Genomic DNA, 18,527 nt, shown 5'->3' with positions numbered 1-18,527 from the left:
GTCCCAGCAGCCGGACGACAGTTCTAATGCTTGCGTGACTGATCCCAGGAAGAAGAGAGTGGACCCACTCATTCCACTTCTTTAAATAGCCTCTCCCAAAATCCCCCTTCTTAATTAGTGGCTTTTTGGGAGATGTAGTTTGAACGAGACTCAGGAGTCCAGTTAAGGCTGAATACATGACTACAGATTCCATGGTCCTTTGCTTCTTGGCTCAGAAATGTGATGCAACAGTCTGAGTGCTATGGTAGCCTGCATCTATCTATCTATCTATCTATCTATCTATCTATCTATCTATCTATCTATCTATCTATCTATCTATCGTTCATATATAAAAATGATTGATTTGTGTCCACAGAAAATCAGATGCATTTAAATTATTTTTTCCTTCCCAAAGCCTGAGGAAGCACCGATTGTAGATGGAAGAACATACAGGTAAAGTTTTCTCCCTTTTTATTACATTCTGAATATTCAGGGAACTTAGATTTCCAGATACTTCATTATATAAAGTGTTCATATACCGTCTGTATCCCAGATTATACCATACACAGGTCAGTGGGCACGTGAGATCAGATTTATTTCAAATGTATATTTAGATGTCATGTTATAAACCTAACCTTAACCTTAAAATGGCTATAAACCTGATTCATGAAATTTGACATAAGCACATCTGCAGTGTTTTCTTTTCTCTCCCCAAAGCTCTAAGTCCCATGTTTTTCTGCTGTTTTGTTGCTCTGTTATCAGCCTGATAACTTCTGACAAGGTCTCCATCAACCAAGATAAAACCAGGCTGAAATGTGTGTTGTGGGAGGTTCCTATAAATAGATTAGCAGATGGCTTGTCTTGTCACAGCACAGATCTGCATGTCCCTGCCTATGTGGAGGGGGTGTGTGCCTCTCCTCCAATCAGCTGTCTTGGCTGTATGCCAAGAATCTACTCCCAGTGTTGAACAGGAAGAGAAAATCTCTAACACGGTGTGCAACTTCTAAAGAATATATAAGGCTGAAGACAGCAGATATACATGTAAATCTTATGTAAGGAAATTTACTTCATCCCTATGTATCATCTTTCTGTAGTCTTCTACAGCAGGGATCATTAAACTTTTTAAACAAAGGGCTGGTTTACTGTTCTTCAGACTTTAAAGGGGCCGGACTGTGACTGTGAGGAATAGTGTCCCAATGTTGGTATCAGTGAGAGAGGAGAGGAATAGTGCCATCATTGGTGACCTAAATTCATCCCTATACCTATCCTTTCTCCCTCTGGATTATGTCCCAGAATTTTCTTTTCTTTAACCCCATTTTTATAATTTCCTGTGACATCATCACCAGGCTTTTAAAATTAATTCTTGCAGGGATACATGCTGGGAGGTTAATTTCTGCTGAGCTAGGTATTCCCCAGAACTAGCTCCCCTTAAAGTGGAGTTCCACCCATTTAAAAGTCAGCAGCTACAAAAAGTGTAGGTGCTGATTTTAATAATCAGACATGATCCAGCGATGCGGGGAGCACAAAGCCCCGCTCCTCTCCCCCTCCTCTCCGCGGCGCCGGCATTCCAGCTGTGGGCGCCCGGTTGTGGCTTCACAGCCGGGCATGCACTGTGCATGCACAAGCCACACTGCGCGCTGTTAATGGCCGGGCAATCTTCTGGGACCTGCGACATGTCACAGAAGTGTTCAGGGAGGGTGGGGGAGAGGTGATCTTCCATCCAGTGCCACGGTGTCAGGGGATGAAGTGGGAGCTAGGTGCCTGTAAAAACAGGGTACCCGCCCCTCCCTCCCCCAAAAAAAATGACATGCAAAATGTGGCATGTCAGGGGGTCACCAACACTTAAAGAGGAAGTTCCATTTTTGGGTGGAACTCTGCTTTAATGACCTTTCTTTACTGTGGGAACCAGATTCAAATGGTAGAGCAGTAAGAGTGCAGCTTCTCACCTAAATCTACTCTTTATGGGTTTTCTTGCCCATTTTTATTCAAACAAAAGTGCAACACATCACATGGGTTTCCCTTGCAGGGTTTTTTTTTTGAGCATTTCTCTGCCACAAATGTTCATCAGCTTCTTGGCTTACATTTGCACCGTTTTTGCTGTTTGCCTCAATCCTCAGGCCCTTGTCAGTCTTCTCCAGACATTCTTCTCACACATACTCACATCAAACACCTACTACTGCGCTGACTCCCACCAGTCTCCTAGATGGAGCACTCCTGACTCCTGGGCTGAGACCTCCTCTGTCTGCTGGGGTGAACCACTGAACCGTAGTCATGTTTCTAATAAAAGCCCTGCACAGATCTACACAATTGGTGACCTGATCCTCCACAAAACCTGAACTCAAGACTAGAGACTTCATCCCTGCCAAGTCTTTACAAAGCCTCCAGGTTCCAGGACCCAAAACCAGGCTTTACCAATCTGAGGAAACTGAAAATCCAGTATCTTCTGTACAGCCCAGTTGTCAGGAGCATCTAGCACTCCCACTTCTCATTCCAGCATCCTGGTTTTGGCATTCTTCTTGTCTGTCTGTCCACCTGCAAGGTGATTGATGTGGTCAGTCTCTCGGTGGAGACCAAACCTGACATAAGCCAGCCAAGCCTGCAGTCTCATGCTTATGATAATGAACTTTTAACACTTTTTCTAAGCTACCTGTCTGCCCTGCTCTGCTAAATTGGATTCCCATGTGTATGACCTTGGATCAGATATCCACTATTCTCTGAACTCTGCCTGCCTTTTACCTGGGCTGACATTGAAGCACTCTGCCTGTGTGTCAACTGTAAATACCTGTTTGCTTTGCTTAGTTCACGCATACCCTGGCGTGGTAGCCGGGCACTATAGCATTGTGTTTATATCCTGTGGACAACCAAGTACCAGTAGGCCTGCTTGCCTTATGGGAAAGGGGGCTGTGATAGGTGAAGAACACAGAAGCCAGCTATAGTATCTGACCACATGCGTTAGGGGTAAGCGTAACAACATTACCCTGGTGCCTCTCAACCTGCCTGGATGAGAACCCTGGAAAATACTTAGCCCTTTCCACACAGGGCACAACACTGTCACACTGAACACGTTGTGTTGGCATGCTCTTGGGAGTAAAGACAGCAGCAAATGCATCCATTTAGGGGGAAGGCCAGAGGAAGTCAAAGATAGGTTCTGTAGCCCAGCAGGAAGGGCTGAAAACAATACCTGGAATTCAGTCCAGCAGAGGCAATATTGTCAGCTAGCAAAAGTAGGTTGAAAGCCTAGGAAAATGTACATTATTGCAGAGATGTACTGAATGTTTTTTTTTTTGTTGCTTATTTTGCCCAGATATACATTTTTTTTTATAGTGTTATCAGTACATCCGGTAGTAATGGGTAATAAAAATATTATTATTTTTATTATTAAGACTAAATCTGAAGCCTGGTCGACTTTTCTGCTGTAAAGAGACGAAGATTATGTTCAAAGTGAAATCTGAAGTGACCATCACATATGAGCTTGGATTTGAGAGTGACTATGAGGAACAAGTTCAGGAGAATGGATATGACATTGTGGGTCCCGTGTTTAACATAAGTGCAGAGCCTGATGTTGTGTTAGAAGTTCACCTACCACATTCCCTGTGTTTAGAAGGTAGGTCAAAGAATTGTTACATTTTAATTTAAGAAGGTATTATAAAGTATCATTTTGTATAAAATGGGGACCACTGTTGACACCTGTTCCATGCAAACTCAGATAAATACCCTAATTTTTCCCCTCACTTGTATCCCTGGAACAGAAAAGGTTCTAAAAGGTGCTAAACATTCCCTACATCATCCGAAGATAAAGCTATCTGTTGGTTAATCACCGTGAATTAACAGCTGTTCCCTTCTGTGTTCTAAACATTGGGCAGCCTATGGGGTCTACTTACGGTATATACTCGAGTATAAGTCGATCCGAGTATAAGTCGAGGCCCTAATTTACCACAAAAAACTGGGAAAACTTAGTGACCCGAGTATAAGACGAGGGTGAGAAATGCACAGCTACTGTAAGTGGAAAAGAGGGTCAACAATGCCCATTTGCAGCCTCACTGTGCCCATTTGCAGCCATAGGTTCCCTAAACTTCAAACTCGGTAGTTAAGGGTTCCTAGATGCCCCCTAGCTGCAGCCAAAATTTGGGGTCTCTGAACCCAAAGGGTCCCGAAATGACATTGCTGCAGATAGACACAGTTGACCGAATTTGGGGCTCGTATCTCAGGGCCACTTAGTGCTAGGAACCCCAAATTTGGTGTGCAAACCCAATGGAACTAGCACCATAAAATATCCAAAGCTGGGGTTTCTAGCACCAAGTGGCCCCAAGATACAGGGCCCCAAAAATCGGTTCAGAAAATGTCAAGCACTTTTCTGCAGCAGAGAATGACATTTTCCAAACCGATTTTGGGGCCCCGTATCTCAGGGCCACTTGGTGCTAGGAACCCCAGCTTTGGATATGTTGTGGTACCAGTTCCATTGGGTTTGCAAATTTGGGGTTCCTAGCACCAAGTGGCCCTGAGATACGGGGCCCCAAATTCGGTTAGGAAAATGAAATTTTTTGCTGCAGAAAAATGCTTGACTTGAGTATAAGTCGAGGGGGCACTTTCAGCACACAAAAATGTGCTGAAAAACTTGACTTATACTCAAGTATATACAGTATTAAAAAATTGCAGTTCAAATGTCTCAAGATTCACGAATAATACTCATAACATTTGTAATATATGTTTTAGGTCTGAAACGAGGCATCACTCTAATTAGATTTGGCAATCTTAAGGATGGAAAAATGAAAATAATAAAACCGGTAACAATTGGACCGTCCCATATTGTCCTGGAAAATCCCTCATTTTCTGGACTTCTTCCTCTACTTTCGAAATTATGGAGACGACCCATTCCATTCAAGGGGAAGGTTCTGTTATACAGCAAGGTGGTTTGTCCAGAGGACGTGAACTGCTTGGAGTATAGATTTCATCTTTATGTGATACCCAGAAACCAGCCGGAGATAAAGGTGAGCTAAAGACTGAAAACGTATCTTTATTTTTGTTTTTGTTTTGGATAAAATGTGGAAGGGTTAGAGCCACTTCCAGTGAGACTTCTGGGGACCCTGTCTATTAGTTCTGATGATCATTGTCTCCGGTACAGAAAGTGATGGGAAATCCAACATCTGCTTGCAACTCATTAAGGCGAGTCATACACTGTAAACAGCGTGGATGGAGGAATCTCCCCTGACAGCTATTGAATTCTGACTGTCTGTAACTCTGGCTGTCAGATTTCCCAAACGGTGGCTGCATCTGGATGGAATACTAAGATTAGTGCTCCGAGGGAGGGATGTATGTTAGTGAGGGGAAGAGGGGTGAGTTTGTTTGGGAGATTGGTATCTAATCAGAGGTGGCTGGGGAGGGATGTCAGATTTGGGGGTGTGACTTGAGGGGATTTGACCAAAAGCCTTTATAAATATAAACACTTTCTCAGCAGATTTAACACATATTTTCTTAATACACCATCCCAGTAATCAGAGGCATGCTACAGGAAAACAAAGGGGGGGGGGTGTAGTCAGCTTGTAAATGTGGGGTTATTCAGAGCATTGAGTGTGGTAGTGCCACCAAATTACTTACTAATGTCACATGTGCACTGCCTACTTTTACCTGTTCATTATATTTCGACATGTTCTGTCTACAAAGTAACTGTCAGGGCTGGGCTCTCAGCTCTCCCTTCTCAGAGCTCAGGTTGTTTAGCTGTCGGTTAATTGCCAGCACTCATCGTTCCACAGTGGCTCACCTGGTGATCATTTCCTGCTTATCAGTCCAGCCTACAGCCAGCCCCTTCTGGCTATTTAAACTGTCTCTGGTTCATTCCTTCCCTGCCTTCTCCTTGGTCAAACATATCTGGAGACTCTCTGCTGTGTTCCTGTTGAAGACTTGCCTGGCTGACGTCCCTTCTGGTTCCTGGTCCTGTCTGCTGCCTCAGACTAGGCTGATCTCTGGCTTCCTGATTTTTCTGGCTTGTTCTGACTACCCGCTTTGGCTACTGAACCCTGGTTATGTTTGGCTACCGAACCCTGGCTATGTTCAATATTTGTACCATTTTTACCAATTTATTAAAAGGTGTGATTTTTACTGCATTTTCTGTCTGTCTTATTCGTGGTTCCTGAGAGTAACCCGTATTTCATTCTCACCCTCTGCTTACTCTTCCTCCTCTTCCTTCATCTCTTCCTCCTTCTTTTTCATTTATTCTTCCTTATTTTACTTTTTTCAATCTTAATCTTTCTCCCTTACCCCTCCTTCTGCTCCGCCTATTTTTTACCTTTCTCCTCTTACTCTTCCTTCTCTTTGACTATCTTCCCTTCCTTCCCATATCCCTACTCCTTCTCTTCATCCTGCTTGCCCACTTTCCCCTTTGTCCTCCTTACTCTTCATCCTCCTCATATACTATCATTTGTTCTTCCTCCATCTATTCCTCCTCCTCCAATCCATTTCTTCATTTTCCATTTCTTACTCCTTTTCCCAATCCACCTTTCCCTCTCCTCTTAATCATTCTCTTCCTCCTCCTCTTCCTCTTATCCCCTTTTAATCTCCCCCAGAAACTTTATGAGTGGAAACACAGCCACGGCTTCCAGGACATGGAAAAACCTCACTTGACGAAGAGCAGATTATATACTAAAACAGAGTATGCCGTCAGAGTTCACCCCGATGGAAAGATCTCCCCCGAGGTAAAACAAATTTATTTTTCCTTAACCACTTCAGCCCCGGAAGGGTTTACCCCCTTCCTGACCAGGCCATTTTTGCGATACGGCACTGCCTTGTTTTAACTGACAATTGCGCGGTCGTGCGACGTTGTACCCCAACAAAATTGACGTCCTTTTTTTTGCCACAAATAGAGCTTTCTTTTGGTGGCATTTGATCACCTCTGCGGTTTTTATTTTTTGCGCCATAAGCAAAAAAAGACCGCAACTTTTGAAAAAAAAAACAATATTTTTTACTTTCTGCTATAATACATATTCAAAAAATATATATAAGAAAACAAATTTATTCATAAATTTAGGCCAATATGTATTCTACTACCAATTTTTGGTAAAAAAAAATGCAATAAGTGTATACTGATTGGTTTGAGCAAAAGTTAGAGTCTACAAAATATGGGATAGATTTATGGACTTTTATTTATTTTTTAATGTTTTTACTGGTAATGGCGGTGATCTGTGATTTTTAGCGGGACTGCGACATTGCGGTGGACAAATCTGACACTAAGTGACACTTTTTGGGGACCAGTGACATTATTACAGTGATCAGTGCTAAAAAAAATGCACTGATCAAATTCAGGGAAGGGGTTAACACTAGGGAACGATCAAAGGGTTAACTGTGTTCCCTGGATGTGTTCTAACTCTGTGTGGGGGGCTGGGCTCACTGAGACAACACAGAGATTGCTGTTCCTGATCACCAGGAACAGCAGATCTCCATGTTATCCCCTGTCAGAAGGGGGATCCACCTTGTTTACATAGGCAGATCCCCATTTTTGCCTCTGTGGCGCAAATGTGCGTGGCCAGTGGACTCCCTGTCCGCGCGCCCACAGTATCTATTGCATGAAACGACGTACAGGTATGTTGTTTCACGCAATAGCCCTGCCGCAGTTTTGTGCGGTCTTAAAGTAGTTAAATATATATGTGATTTTTTTAATAATGGGTTTATTCAAGATGAAATTATTATTATATTTAATATGTGTGGCTGCAATTTTGAGGTAATGGTTTCTATTTATATAGGGTGAATTAAAAAAAAAAAAAATTCTACTCAAGAGAAATGACGCTAGTACTGGGAAAGGCCAGAACAGATGTCTGTGTTTTTTGGGGTTTTTTTTGTAATTATTTTTTATTAAATTTAAGAATAGAAGAAAAAGCTACAACATTGTATACAATTTATACTACATATAAAATTGTAAAGTACAGAGTAATTAACATTCAAATAAAAGGAGGGGGGGTATGAGGAAGATACCAGGATGAGAAGAGTTGTGTAGCGCTACCCTCACGAGGGCCGCTTGTAGAATCTGTGCCCCACTTGTTACCCCGACTCTGCAAGTTCTCTGACACCCTGGGTTCAGTCATTGTTTTTATTGTTGGCGCCAATAATAAGAGAACCACACTATACCCGCGAAACAGTTCAAGTGTTTTTACTACGGCAAGATTAACACATATGTTGCATAACATGAAACTTTATTATATGAAAATGGCCTAACAACCAGCATATACAGTATCTCACAAAAGTAAGTACACCCCTCAGTCACATTTTTGTAAATATTTTCTTCTATCTTTTCATGTGACAACACTGAAGAAATGACACTTGTCTACAATGTAAAGTAGTGAGTGTACAGCTTGTATAACAGTGTAAATTTGCTGTCCCCTCAAAATAACTCAACACACAGCCATTAATGTCTAAACTGCTGGCAACAAAAGTCAGTGCACCCCTAAGTGAAAATGTCCAAATTGGGCCCAAAGTGTCAATATTTTGTGTGGCCACCATTATTTTCCAGCACTGCCTTAACCCTCTTGGACATGGAGTTCACCAGAGCTTCACAGGTTGTCACTGGAGTCCTCTTCCACTCCTCCATGACGACATCACGGAGCTGGTGGATGTTAGAGACCTTGCGCTCCTCCACCTTCCGTTTGAGGATGATCCACAGATGATCAATAGGGTTTAGGTCTGGAGACATGCGTGGCCAGTCCATCACCCTTACCCTCAGCTTCTTTAGCAAGGCAGTGGTGGTCTTGGAGGTGTGTTTGGGGTCGTTATCATGTTGGAATACTGCCCTGCGGCCCAGTCTCTGAAAGGAGAGGATCATGCTCTGCTTCAGTATGTCACAGTACATGTTGGCATTCATGGTTCCCTCCAGGGCCGATCCTAGGGTCACAGACGCCTGGGTGCAGAAATATTTCTGGCGCCCCCACGTGGGTGTGGTCATCTTACCAACTCCTCCCCTTTACAAATGTTTCTATGGCAACGACTCAAACACAGAGATGTTCCCCTAAGAACTCTTCGTTACCCTAGGATCCTCCCATGATCTTTTAACAATAAAGAAAATACAGAAAGAGCGTACACTAATGAGACCTGGAGGGGGTCTCTCTGATGCACACAGAGAGGGCTTCTGTTAGAGAATCTGTTATGCCCCGTACACACGGTCGGACTTTGTTCGGACATTCCGACAACAAAATCCATGGATTTTTTCCGACGGATGTTGGCTCAAACTTGTCTTGCATACACACGGTCACACAAAGTTGTCGGAAAATCTGATCGTTCTAAACGCGGTGACGTAAAACACGTACGTCAGGACTATAAACGGGACAGTGGCCAATAGCTTTCATCTCTTTATTTATTCTGAGCATGCGTGGCACTTTGTCCGTCGGATTTGTGTACACACGATCGGAATTTCCGACAACGGACTTTGTTGTCGGAAAATGTTATCTCCTGCTCTCCAACTTTGTATGTCGGAAAATCCGATGGAAAATGTCCGATGGAGCCCACACACGGTCGGAATTTCCGACAACACGCTCCGATCGGACATTTACCATCAGAAAATCCGACCGTGTGTACGGGGCATTAGAAAGAGCCCACAGACATGGTACAGGAGATGGTCAGAGACTGCAATCATAGTACAGGAGATGGTCAGACTGCAGACATAATACAGAAGATGGTCAGAGACTGCAGACATGGTACAGGATATGGTCAGAGACTGCAGACATGATACAAGAGATGGTCAGAGACTGGAGATATAATACAGGAGATGGTCAGAGACTGCAGACATAGTACAGGAGATGGTCAGAGACTGGAGATATAATATAGGAGACAGTCAGAGACTGCAGATATACTACAGGAGACGGTCAGAGACTGCAGACATACTACAGGAGATGGTCAGAGACTGCAGACATGATACAAGAGATGATCAGAGACTGCAGACATGTTACAAGAGATGGTCAGAGACTGCAGACATAGTACAGGTGATGGTCAGAGACTGCAGACATGATACAAGAGATGTCAGACTGCAGACATGTTATAAGAGATGGTCAGAGACTGCAGACATGTTACAAGAGATGGTCAGAGACTACAGACATGTTCCATGAGATGGTCAGAGACTGCAGACATGTTACAAGAGATGGTCGGAGAATGCGGACATATTACAGGAGATGGTCAGAGAATGCGGACATATTACAGGAGATGGTCAGAGACTGGAGATATAATACAGGAGATGGTCAGAGACTGCAGACATAGTACAGGAGATGGCCAGAGACTGGAGATATAATAAAGGAGATGATCAGAGACTGCAGACATGCTACAGGAGACGGTCAGAGACTGCAGACATACTACAGAAGACGGTCAGAGACTGCAGACATACTACAGGAGACGGTCAGAGACTGCAGACATAGTACAGGAGATGGTCAAAGACTGCAGACATACTACAGGAGATAGTCAGAGACTGCAGATATGATACAAGAGATGGTCAGAGACTGCAGACATGATACAAGAGATGGTCAGAGACTGCAGACATGTTACAAGAGATGGTCAGAGACTGCAGACATGTTACAAGAGATGGTCAGAGACTGCAGACATGTTACAAGAGATGGTCAGAGACTGCAGACATGTTAAAAGAGATGGTCAGAGACTACAGTTCCTATGGACGTAGTAAATAATAGCCGATCGGCCCTTTCACCTAACCCAGCGATACAGCAACAACGGTTCCTCTGATCAGGAGTCAGCTCACTCTGAATTGCCCGTGGTGACTCCGCTGGGTAGAGCTCAGATCTGTATTCTGGCAATGACTCAATTTCTTTCTCCACCAGGGATGGCGCCAGGCTGTGTGTCTTTCCCTCTGGTGGCGTAGGGCAGCGAGGTTCTCCCTCTGATGATGTTCCCTCAGCACTGTCCTCCTCTCCCTCTGGAGTCCAGGGTGTATTACCCTGAAAGCTTTCCCGGGCTCCTGGCTCTCTCTCTCCCATTCAGCTGAGCATGCTGTGTGGGCTGCAGTTTGTGTTATAGTGGGGCTGCCAGTCCTTGGGACTACATGTCCCACAATCCTCTTCTTTGCTCCTTTTTTTTTTCTTCCCTGGCCGATATGAAGGCGGGGGAAGAAACATAGTGCGCCGCTCACTAGTACAGCAGTGCGCACAAGGAGGAGAGGAAAAGGGGAAACAAGAGCCCGCGGCTGCAGTGGCGTCACTAGGGTTGGTGTCACCCAGTGCGGTAAAACATGGTATCACCCCCTCCACCAACTATAGTCACCCCTCAGTACAGACCCACCTCCACTAAGTATAAACCCCCTCCGTCAGTGCAAACCCCCCACTAAGTATAAACCCCTCCCTCAGTATAGACCCCCCCAGGACAAAACACCCCCCTTTATCAGAATAGACCCCCCCTCAGGACAAACCACCCCCCTCCATTAGTACAGAACCCCCCAGAACAAACCACCCCCCCTCCATTAGTACAGACCCCCCCAGAACAAACCACCCCCCTTCAATTAGTACAGACCCCCCCAGAACAAACCACCCCCCTCCATTAGTATAGACTCCCCCAGGACAAACCACCCCCTCCATTAGTACAGACCCCCCCAGGACAAACCACCCCCCTACATTAGTACAGACCCCCCTCAGGACAAACCACCCCCCTACATTAGTACAGACCCCCCTCAGGACAAACCACCCCCCTCCATTAGTACAGACCCCCGCGACAAACCACCTGCCCCCTTCCATTAGTACAGACCCCCCAGACAAACCACCCCCTCTACATTAGTACAGGCCGCCTCAGGACAAACCACCCCCCCATTAGTACAGACCCCCCAGGACAAACCACCCCCTAACTTAGTACATACCCCAGACCCCCCCAGGACAAACCACCCCCCTCCATTAGTACAGACCCCCCCAGGACAAACCACCCCCCTCCATTAGTACAGACCCCCAGGACAAACCACCCCCCTCAATTAGTACAGACCCCCCCAGGACAAACCACCCCCCTACCTTAGTACAGACCCCAGACCCCCCCAGGACAAACCACCCCCCTCCATTAGTTCAGACCCCCCCAGGACAAATCACCCCCTCTACATTAGTATAGACCCCCCCAGAACAAACCAACCCCCCTACATTAGTACAGACCCCCCAGAACAAATCACCCCCCCTACATTAGTACAGACACCCCCAGGACAAATCACCTACCCCCTACATTAGTTTAGACCCCCCAGGACAAACCTACCCCCCCTACATTAGTACAGACCCCCAGGACAAATCACCCCCCTACATTAGTATAGACCCCCCAGAACAAACCACCCCCTACATTAGTACAGACCCCCTTAGGACAAATCCCCCCTACATTAGTATAGACCCCCAGGACAAATCACCCCCCCTACATTAGTATAGACCCCCAGGACAAACCACCCCCTCTACATTAGTACAGACCCCCCAGGACAAACCACCCCCCCTACATAAGTACACACCCCCAGGGCAAATCACCCCCCTACATTAGTTTAGACCCCCTGGACAAATCACCCTACTACATTAGTATAGACCCCCCCAGGACAAACCCCCCCTACATTAGTACAGACCCCCCAGGACCGTCAACCCCCCCCCGTAACGTCACTGCGCGGCCGCGGCTGGTCTTTCTCTGCACACAGAGACAGCCGCTCCGGTCTCCAGCTGTTTCGCTCTCCTCCTCTGACAGGAGGAGGGAGGGGGATGGGCACAGCGGTGGCGGTGACCGGCGGAGAGAGCCGCCTACGGACAAGGAGAAGAGGAGGAGGAAGGGGAGCACTCTGGCACTTCAGTGCCCCCATCGCTGTGGCGCCCGGGTGCACTGCAACCCGTGCACCCCGGCCAGGATCGGCCGTGGTTCCCTCAATGAACTGTAGCTCCCCAGTGCCGGCAGCACTCATGCAGCCCCAGACCATGACACTCCCACCACCATGCTTGACTGTAGGCAAGACACACTTGTCTTTGTACTCCTCACCTGGTTGCCACCACACACGCTTGTCACCATCTGAACCAAATAAGTTTATCTTGGTCTCATCAGACCACAGGACAGTTCCAGTAATCCATGTCCTTAGTCTGCTTGTCTTCAGCAAACTGTTTGCGGACTTTCTTGTGCATCATCTTTAGAAGAGGCTTCCTTGTGGGACGACAGCCATGCAGACCAATTTGATGCAGTGTGCGGCGTATAGTCTGAGCACTGACAGGCTGACCCCCTACCCCTTCAACCTCTGCAGCAATGCTGGCAGCACTCACACGTCTATTTCCCAAAGACAACCTCTGGATTTGATGCTGAGCATGTGACCTCAACTTCTTTGGTGGACTATGGTGAGGCCTGTTCTGAGTGGAACCTGTCCTGTTATACCGCTGTATGGTCTTGGCCACCGTGCTGCAGCCCAGTTTCAGGGTCTTGGCAATCTTCTTATAGCCTAGGCCATCTTTATGTAGAGCAACAATTCTTTTTATCAGATCCTCAGAGAGTTCTTTGCCATGAGGTGCCATGTTGAAATTCCAGTGACCACTATGAGAGAGTGATGCCGCGTACACACGAGCGGACTTTACGGCAGACTTTGCCCGGCGGACGGGATTTGGTTGGACAATTCGATCGTGTGTGGGCTCCAGCGGACTTTGTTTTCTCAAAAGTTGGACGGACTTAGATTTGAAACATGTTTTAAATTAATCCGTTGAAATTGAGTCCGGTCGAAAAGTCCGCCATCTGTATGCTAGTTCGACGGACAAAAAGCCACGCTAGGGCAGCTATTGGCTACTGGCTATGAACTTCCTTGTTTTAGTCCGGGCGTACGTCATCACGTACGAATTCGACGGACTTTGGTGGATTGTGTGTAGGCAAGTCCGTTCATTCAGAAAGTCCGTCGTAAAGTACGTTGAAAAGTCCGCCGGGCAAAGTCTGCCGTAAAGTCCGCTCGTGTGTACGCGGCATGAGAGTGATAACACCAAATTTAACACACCTGCTTCCCATTCACACCTTAGACCTTGCAACACTAACGAGTCACATGACACCGGGGAGGGAAAATGGCTAATTGGGCCCAATTTAGACATTTTCACTTATGGGTGTACTCACTTTTGTTGCCAGCGGTTTAGACATTAATGGCTGTGTGTTGAGTTATTTTGACAGCAAATTTACACTGTTATACAAGCTGTACACTCACTACTTTACATTGTAGCAAAGTGTCATTTCTTCAATGTTGTCACATGAAAAGATAAAAGAAAAGATTTACGAAAATGTGAGGGGTGTACTCACTTTTGTGCGATACTGTAGCTCTAATATCAGAAATGCAATTCAGAAAACTATTTTAGTGAAGTCAAATTGTGAAGTACACAGTATCACCAAATACAATCAAATCCTTTCCCTTTAAACTCAGCAACCTATGTGAACAGGCACCAGAAAGGTAGAGGACGGACACTGTGGGGGTTATTTACAAAAGGCAAATCCACTTGAAATTGCACTGAAAGTGCACTTGGAAGTGCAGTCGCTGTAAATCTGAGGGGTAGATCTGAAATGAGGGGAAGCTCTGCTGATTTTATCATCCAATTATGTGCAAACTAAAATGCTGTTTTTTATTTTCCTTGCATGTCCCTCTTGGATCTACAGCGACTGCGCTTCCAAGTGCACTTTGCACTTGTAGTTTGCACTTGTAGTGCAAAGTGGATTTGCCTTTCGTAAATAACCCCCTGTATGTTTATGTCAGACCACTCCTGTCTATTTCCTAAACCCACAGGTCATTAACATAAAACAATAACAAATCACTCAAAACTGTTATATTTAAGTTGTTTGGCTCCATTAAACAACGTTCCAGAGAGATGAGCGTAGACCCCTTAGGTGGCACAACTTTATTCAATAATGCAAATGAGGAGAGAATAAAAGGGGGTTAATTATCACTCTGTGGCATCCGGCAATTCTTCAGCTAGCTCTTTGTGACTGATTAAAGAATTGATCCTTGGTGGCAAATCAGAGTAAAAGAACTGCTTGTGGTAATTCCTTTGTTTTTGGCAAGCTTTCCTGTAGGGAATAAGCACTGGTGGTCACTATATGTGATGCTTCAGTATTTTTTTTGTTTGTATCCAATAGAGATTGCAGATGATTAAATTGTGAGCAAAGCACCGATGTCTACATACAGTGTCATTGAAAGTGAATAAACTTGCCTTTAATGGGACTGAAAGTATCAGAGACTTAGGCAGAGGCAAAGGTGTCTATATGCAGTGTCAATTAGTTTAGATGGGCATATGCCCGCTCACCAGCTTAACAGAAGTTGCTGATAGGAAGAACAGATGATGATTCCGGTGTAGAGAACCACCAAACTTTCACTAAAGCTTGTTTGGCAGCAGGGCCATTGAATAAAAAAGTAAAGAGACGGAATTGACTATTCCAAAAAAAGGTACCTGCTGCAGGCATCACCCCGGTACAAACACTTGAAGTCAAATGAAGTATTAGGTAACGAGAACCAATTGAAATTCCAGAAATCATTATCTGGGGGGTCCTTTACAGTCACACAATTTAACCCCATAGACCAGGGGTAGGCAACCTTTTGAGCACAGTGTACCAAAAAACTTCACACTCTCAATCACGAAAAGGATTTTTTATAAGGTTAAATGCTTTAAACTACTTGAGTAGTAGTGGGAAATTAACATCCTGCACTCTCACACCTTATACCAGCCACAATTCCTGCACCTTCACACCTCAGATCAGCCCCAATTCCTGCACCTTCACACCTCAGATCAGCCCCAATTCCTGCACCCACCTTCACACCTCAGATCAGCCCCAATTCCTGCACCTTCACACCTCAGATCAGCCCCAATTGCTTCATCTTCACACCTCAGATCAGCCCCAATTTCTTCACCTTCACACCTCAGATCAGCCCCAATTCCTTCACCTTCACACCTCAGATCAGCCCCAATTCCTGCACCTTCACACCTCAGATCAGCCCCAATTCCTGCACCTTCACACCTCAGATCAGCCCCAATTGCTTCATCTTCACACCTCAGATCAGCCCCAATTTCTTCACCTTCACACCTCAGATCAGCCCCAATTCCTTCACCTTCACACCTCAGATCAGCCCCAATTCCTTCACCTTCACACCTCAGAACAGCCCCAATTCCTGCACCTTCACACCTCAGATCAGCCCCAATTCCTGCACCTTCACACCTCAGATCAGCCCCAATCCCTGCACCTTTCACACTTCAGATCACTCCACTTCCTTCACCTTCACACTTCAGATCACCCCAATTCCTTCACCTTCACACCTCCGATCAGCCCCAATCACTTCACCTTCACACCTCAGATCAGCCCCAATTCCTGCACCTTCACACCTCAGATCAGCCCCAATTCTGTCACCTTCACACCTCAGATCAGCCCCAATTACTTCACCTTCACACCTCAGATCAGCCCCAATTCCTTCACCTTCACACCTCAGATCAGCCCCAATTACTTCACCTTCACACCTCAGATCAGCCCCAATTCCTTCACCTTCACACCTCAGATCAGCCCCAATTACTTCACCTTCACACTTCAGATCACCACAATTCCTTACCTTCACACTTCAGATCACCCCAATTCCTTCACCTTCACACTTCAGATCACTCCAATTCCTTCACCTTCACACCTCAGATCAGCCCCAATTCCTTCACCTTCACACCTCAGATCAGCCCCAATTACTTCACCTTCACACCTCAGATCAGCCCCAATTCTGTCACCTTCACACCTCAGATCAGCCCCAATTCCTTCACCTTCACACCTTAGATCAGCCCCAATTATTTCACCTTCACACCTCAGATCAGCCCCAATTCTGTCACCTTCACACCTCAGATCAGCCCCAATTCCTTCACCTTCACACCTTAGATCAGCCCCAATTACTTCACCTTCACACCTCAGATCAGCCCCAATTACTTCACCGTCACACCTCAGATCAGCCCCAATTCCTTCACCTTCACACCTCAGATCAGCCCCAATTACATCACCTTCACACCTCAGATCAGCCCCAATTCCTTCACCTTCACACCTCAGATCAGCCCCAATTCCTGCACCTTCACACTTCAGATCACCCCAATTCCTTCACCTTCACACCTCAGATCAGCCCCAATTCCTTCACCTTCACACCTCAGATCAGCCCCAATTCCTTCACCTTCACACCTCAGATCAGCCCCAATTACTTCACCTTCACACTTCAGATCACCCCAATTCCTTCACCTTCACACTTCAGATCAGCCCCAATTACTTCACCTTCACACCTCAGATCAGCCCCAATTACTTCACCTTCACACCTCAGATCAGCCCCAATTACTTCACCTTCAAACTTCAGATCACCCCAATTCCTTCACCTTCACACCTCAGATCAACCCCAATTACTTCACCTTCACACCTCAGATCAACCCCAATTACTTCACCTTCACACCTCAGATCAGACCCAATTCCTTCACCTTCACACCTCAGATCAGCCCCAATTCCTTCACCTTCACACCTCAGATCAGCCCCAATTACTTCACCTTCACACCTCAGATCAGCCCCAATTCTGTCACCTTCACACCTCAGATCAGCCCCAATTCCTTCACCTTCACACCTCAGATCAGCCCCAATTACTTTACCTTCACACCTCAGATCAGCCCCAATTCCTTCACCTTCACACCTCAGATCAGCCCCAATTCCTTCACCTTCACACCTCAGATCAGCCCCAATTACTTCACCTTCACACTTCAGATCACCCCAATTCCTTCACCTTCACACCTCAGATCAGCCCAATTACTTCACCTTCACACCTCAGATCAGCCCCAATTCTGTCACCTTCACACCTCAGTTCAGCCCCAATTACTTCACCTTCACACCTCAGATCAGCCCCAATTCCTTCACCTTCACACCTCAGATCAGCCCCAATTCCTTCACCTTCACACCTCAGATCAGCCCCAATTACTTCACCTTCACACTTCAGATCACCCCAATTCCTTCACCTTCACACTTCAGATCACCCCAATTCCTTCACCTTCACACTTCAGATCACTCCAATTCCTTCACCTTCACACCTCAGATCAGCCCCAATTCTGTCACCTTCACACCTCAGATCAGCCCCAATTACATCACCTTCACACCTCAGATCAGCCCCAATTCCTTCACCTTTACACCTCAGATCAGCCCCAATTCCTGCACCTTCACACTTCAGATCACCCCAATTCCTTCACCTTCACACCTCAGATCAGCCCCAATTCCTTCACCTTCACACCTCAGATCAGCCCCAATTCCTTCACCTTCACACCTCAGATCAGCCCCAATTACTTCACCTTCACACCTCAGATCAGCCCCAATTACTTCACCTTCACACCTCAGATCAGCCCCAATTACTTCACCTTCACACTTCAGATCACCCCAATTCCTTCACCTTCACATCAGCCCCAATTACTTCACCTTCACACCTCAGATCAGCCCTAATTACTTCACCTTCACACCTCAGATCAGCCCCAATTCCTTCACCTTCACACTTCAGATCACCCCAATTCCTTCACTTTCACACTTCAGATCACCCCAATTCCTTCACCTTCACACCTCAGATCAGCCCCAATTCCTTCACCTTC

At 46.0% G+C, this 18,527-nt stretch overlaps 1 protein-coding gene across 5 annotated transcripts in view; it reads left to right on the top strand.

Moving 5' to 3' along the window:
* Positions 1 to 18,527, top strand: part of LOC141144048 (NACHT, LRR and PYD domains-containing protein 3-like) — a 213,343-nt gene that overhangs the window by 172,387 nt on the left and 22,429 nt on the right. For all 5 annotated transcript variants that reach the window (XM_073629398.1, XM_073629394.1, XM_073629395.1 and 2 more), the window contains 4 exons: positions 395 to 432; positions 3,363 to 3,583; positions 4,693 to 4,967; positions 6,540 to 6,668. In XM_073629398.1, coding sequence (XP_073485499.1) covers positions 395 to 432; positions 3,363 to 3,583; positions 4,693 to 4,967; positions 6,540 to 6,668 — 663 coding nt within the window. The remainder of the gene's footprint in view (positions 1 to 394; positions 433 to 3,362; positions 3,584 to 4,692; positions 4,968 to 6,539; positions 6,669 to 18,527) is intronic.

The sequence above is a fragment of the Aquarana catesbeiana genome, linkage group LG05 (genome assembly GCF_042186555.1).
Source record: "Aquarana catesbeiana isolate 2022-GZ linkage group LG05, ASM4218655v1, whole genome shotgun sequence".
Taxonomy (NCBI): domain Eukaryota; kingdom Metazoa; phylum Chordata; class Amphibia; order Anura; family Ranidae; genus Aquarana; species Aquarana catesbeiana.
This window is presented reverse-complemented; position numbering and strand designations above follow the sequence as displayed.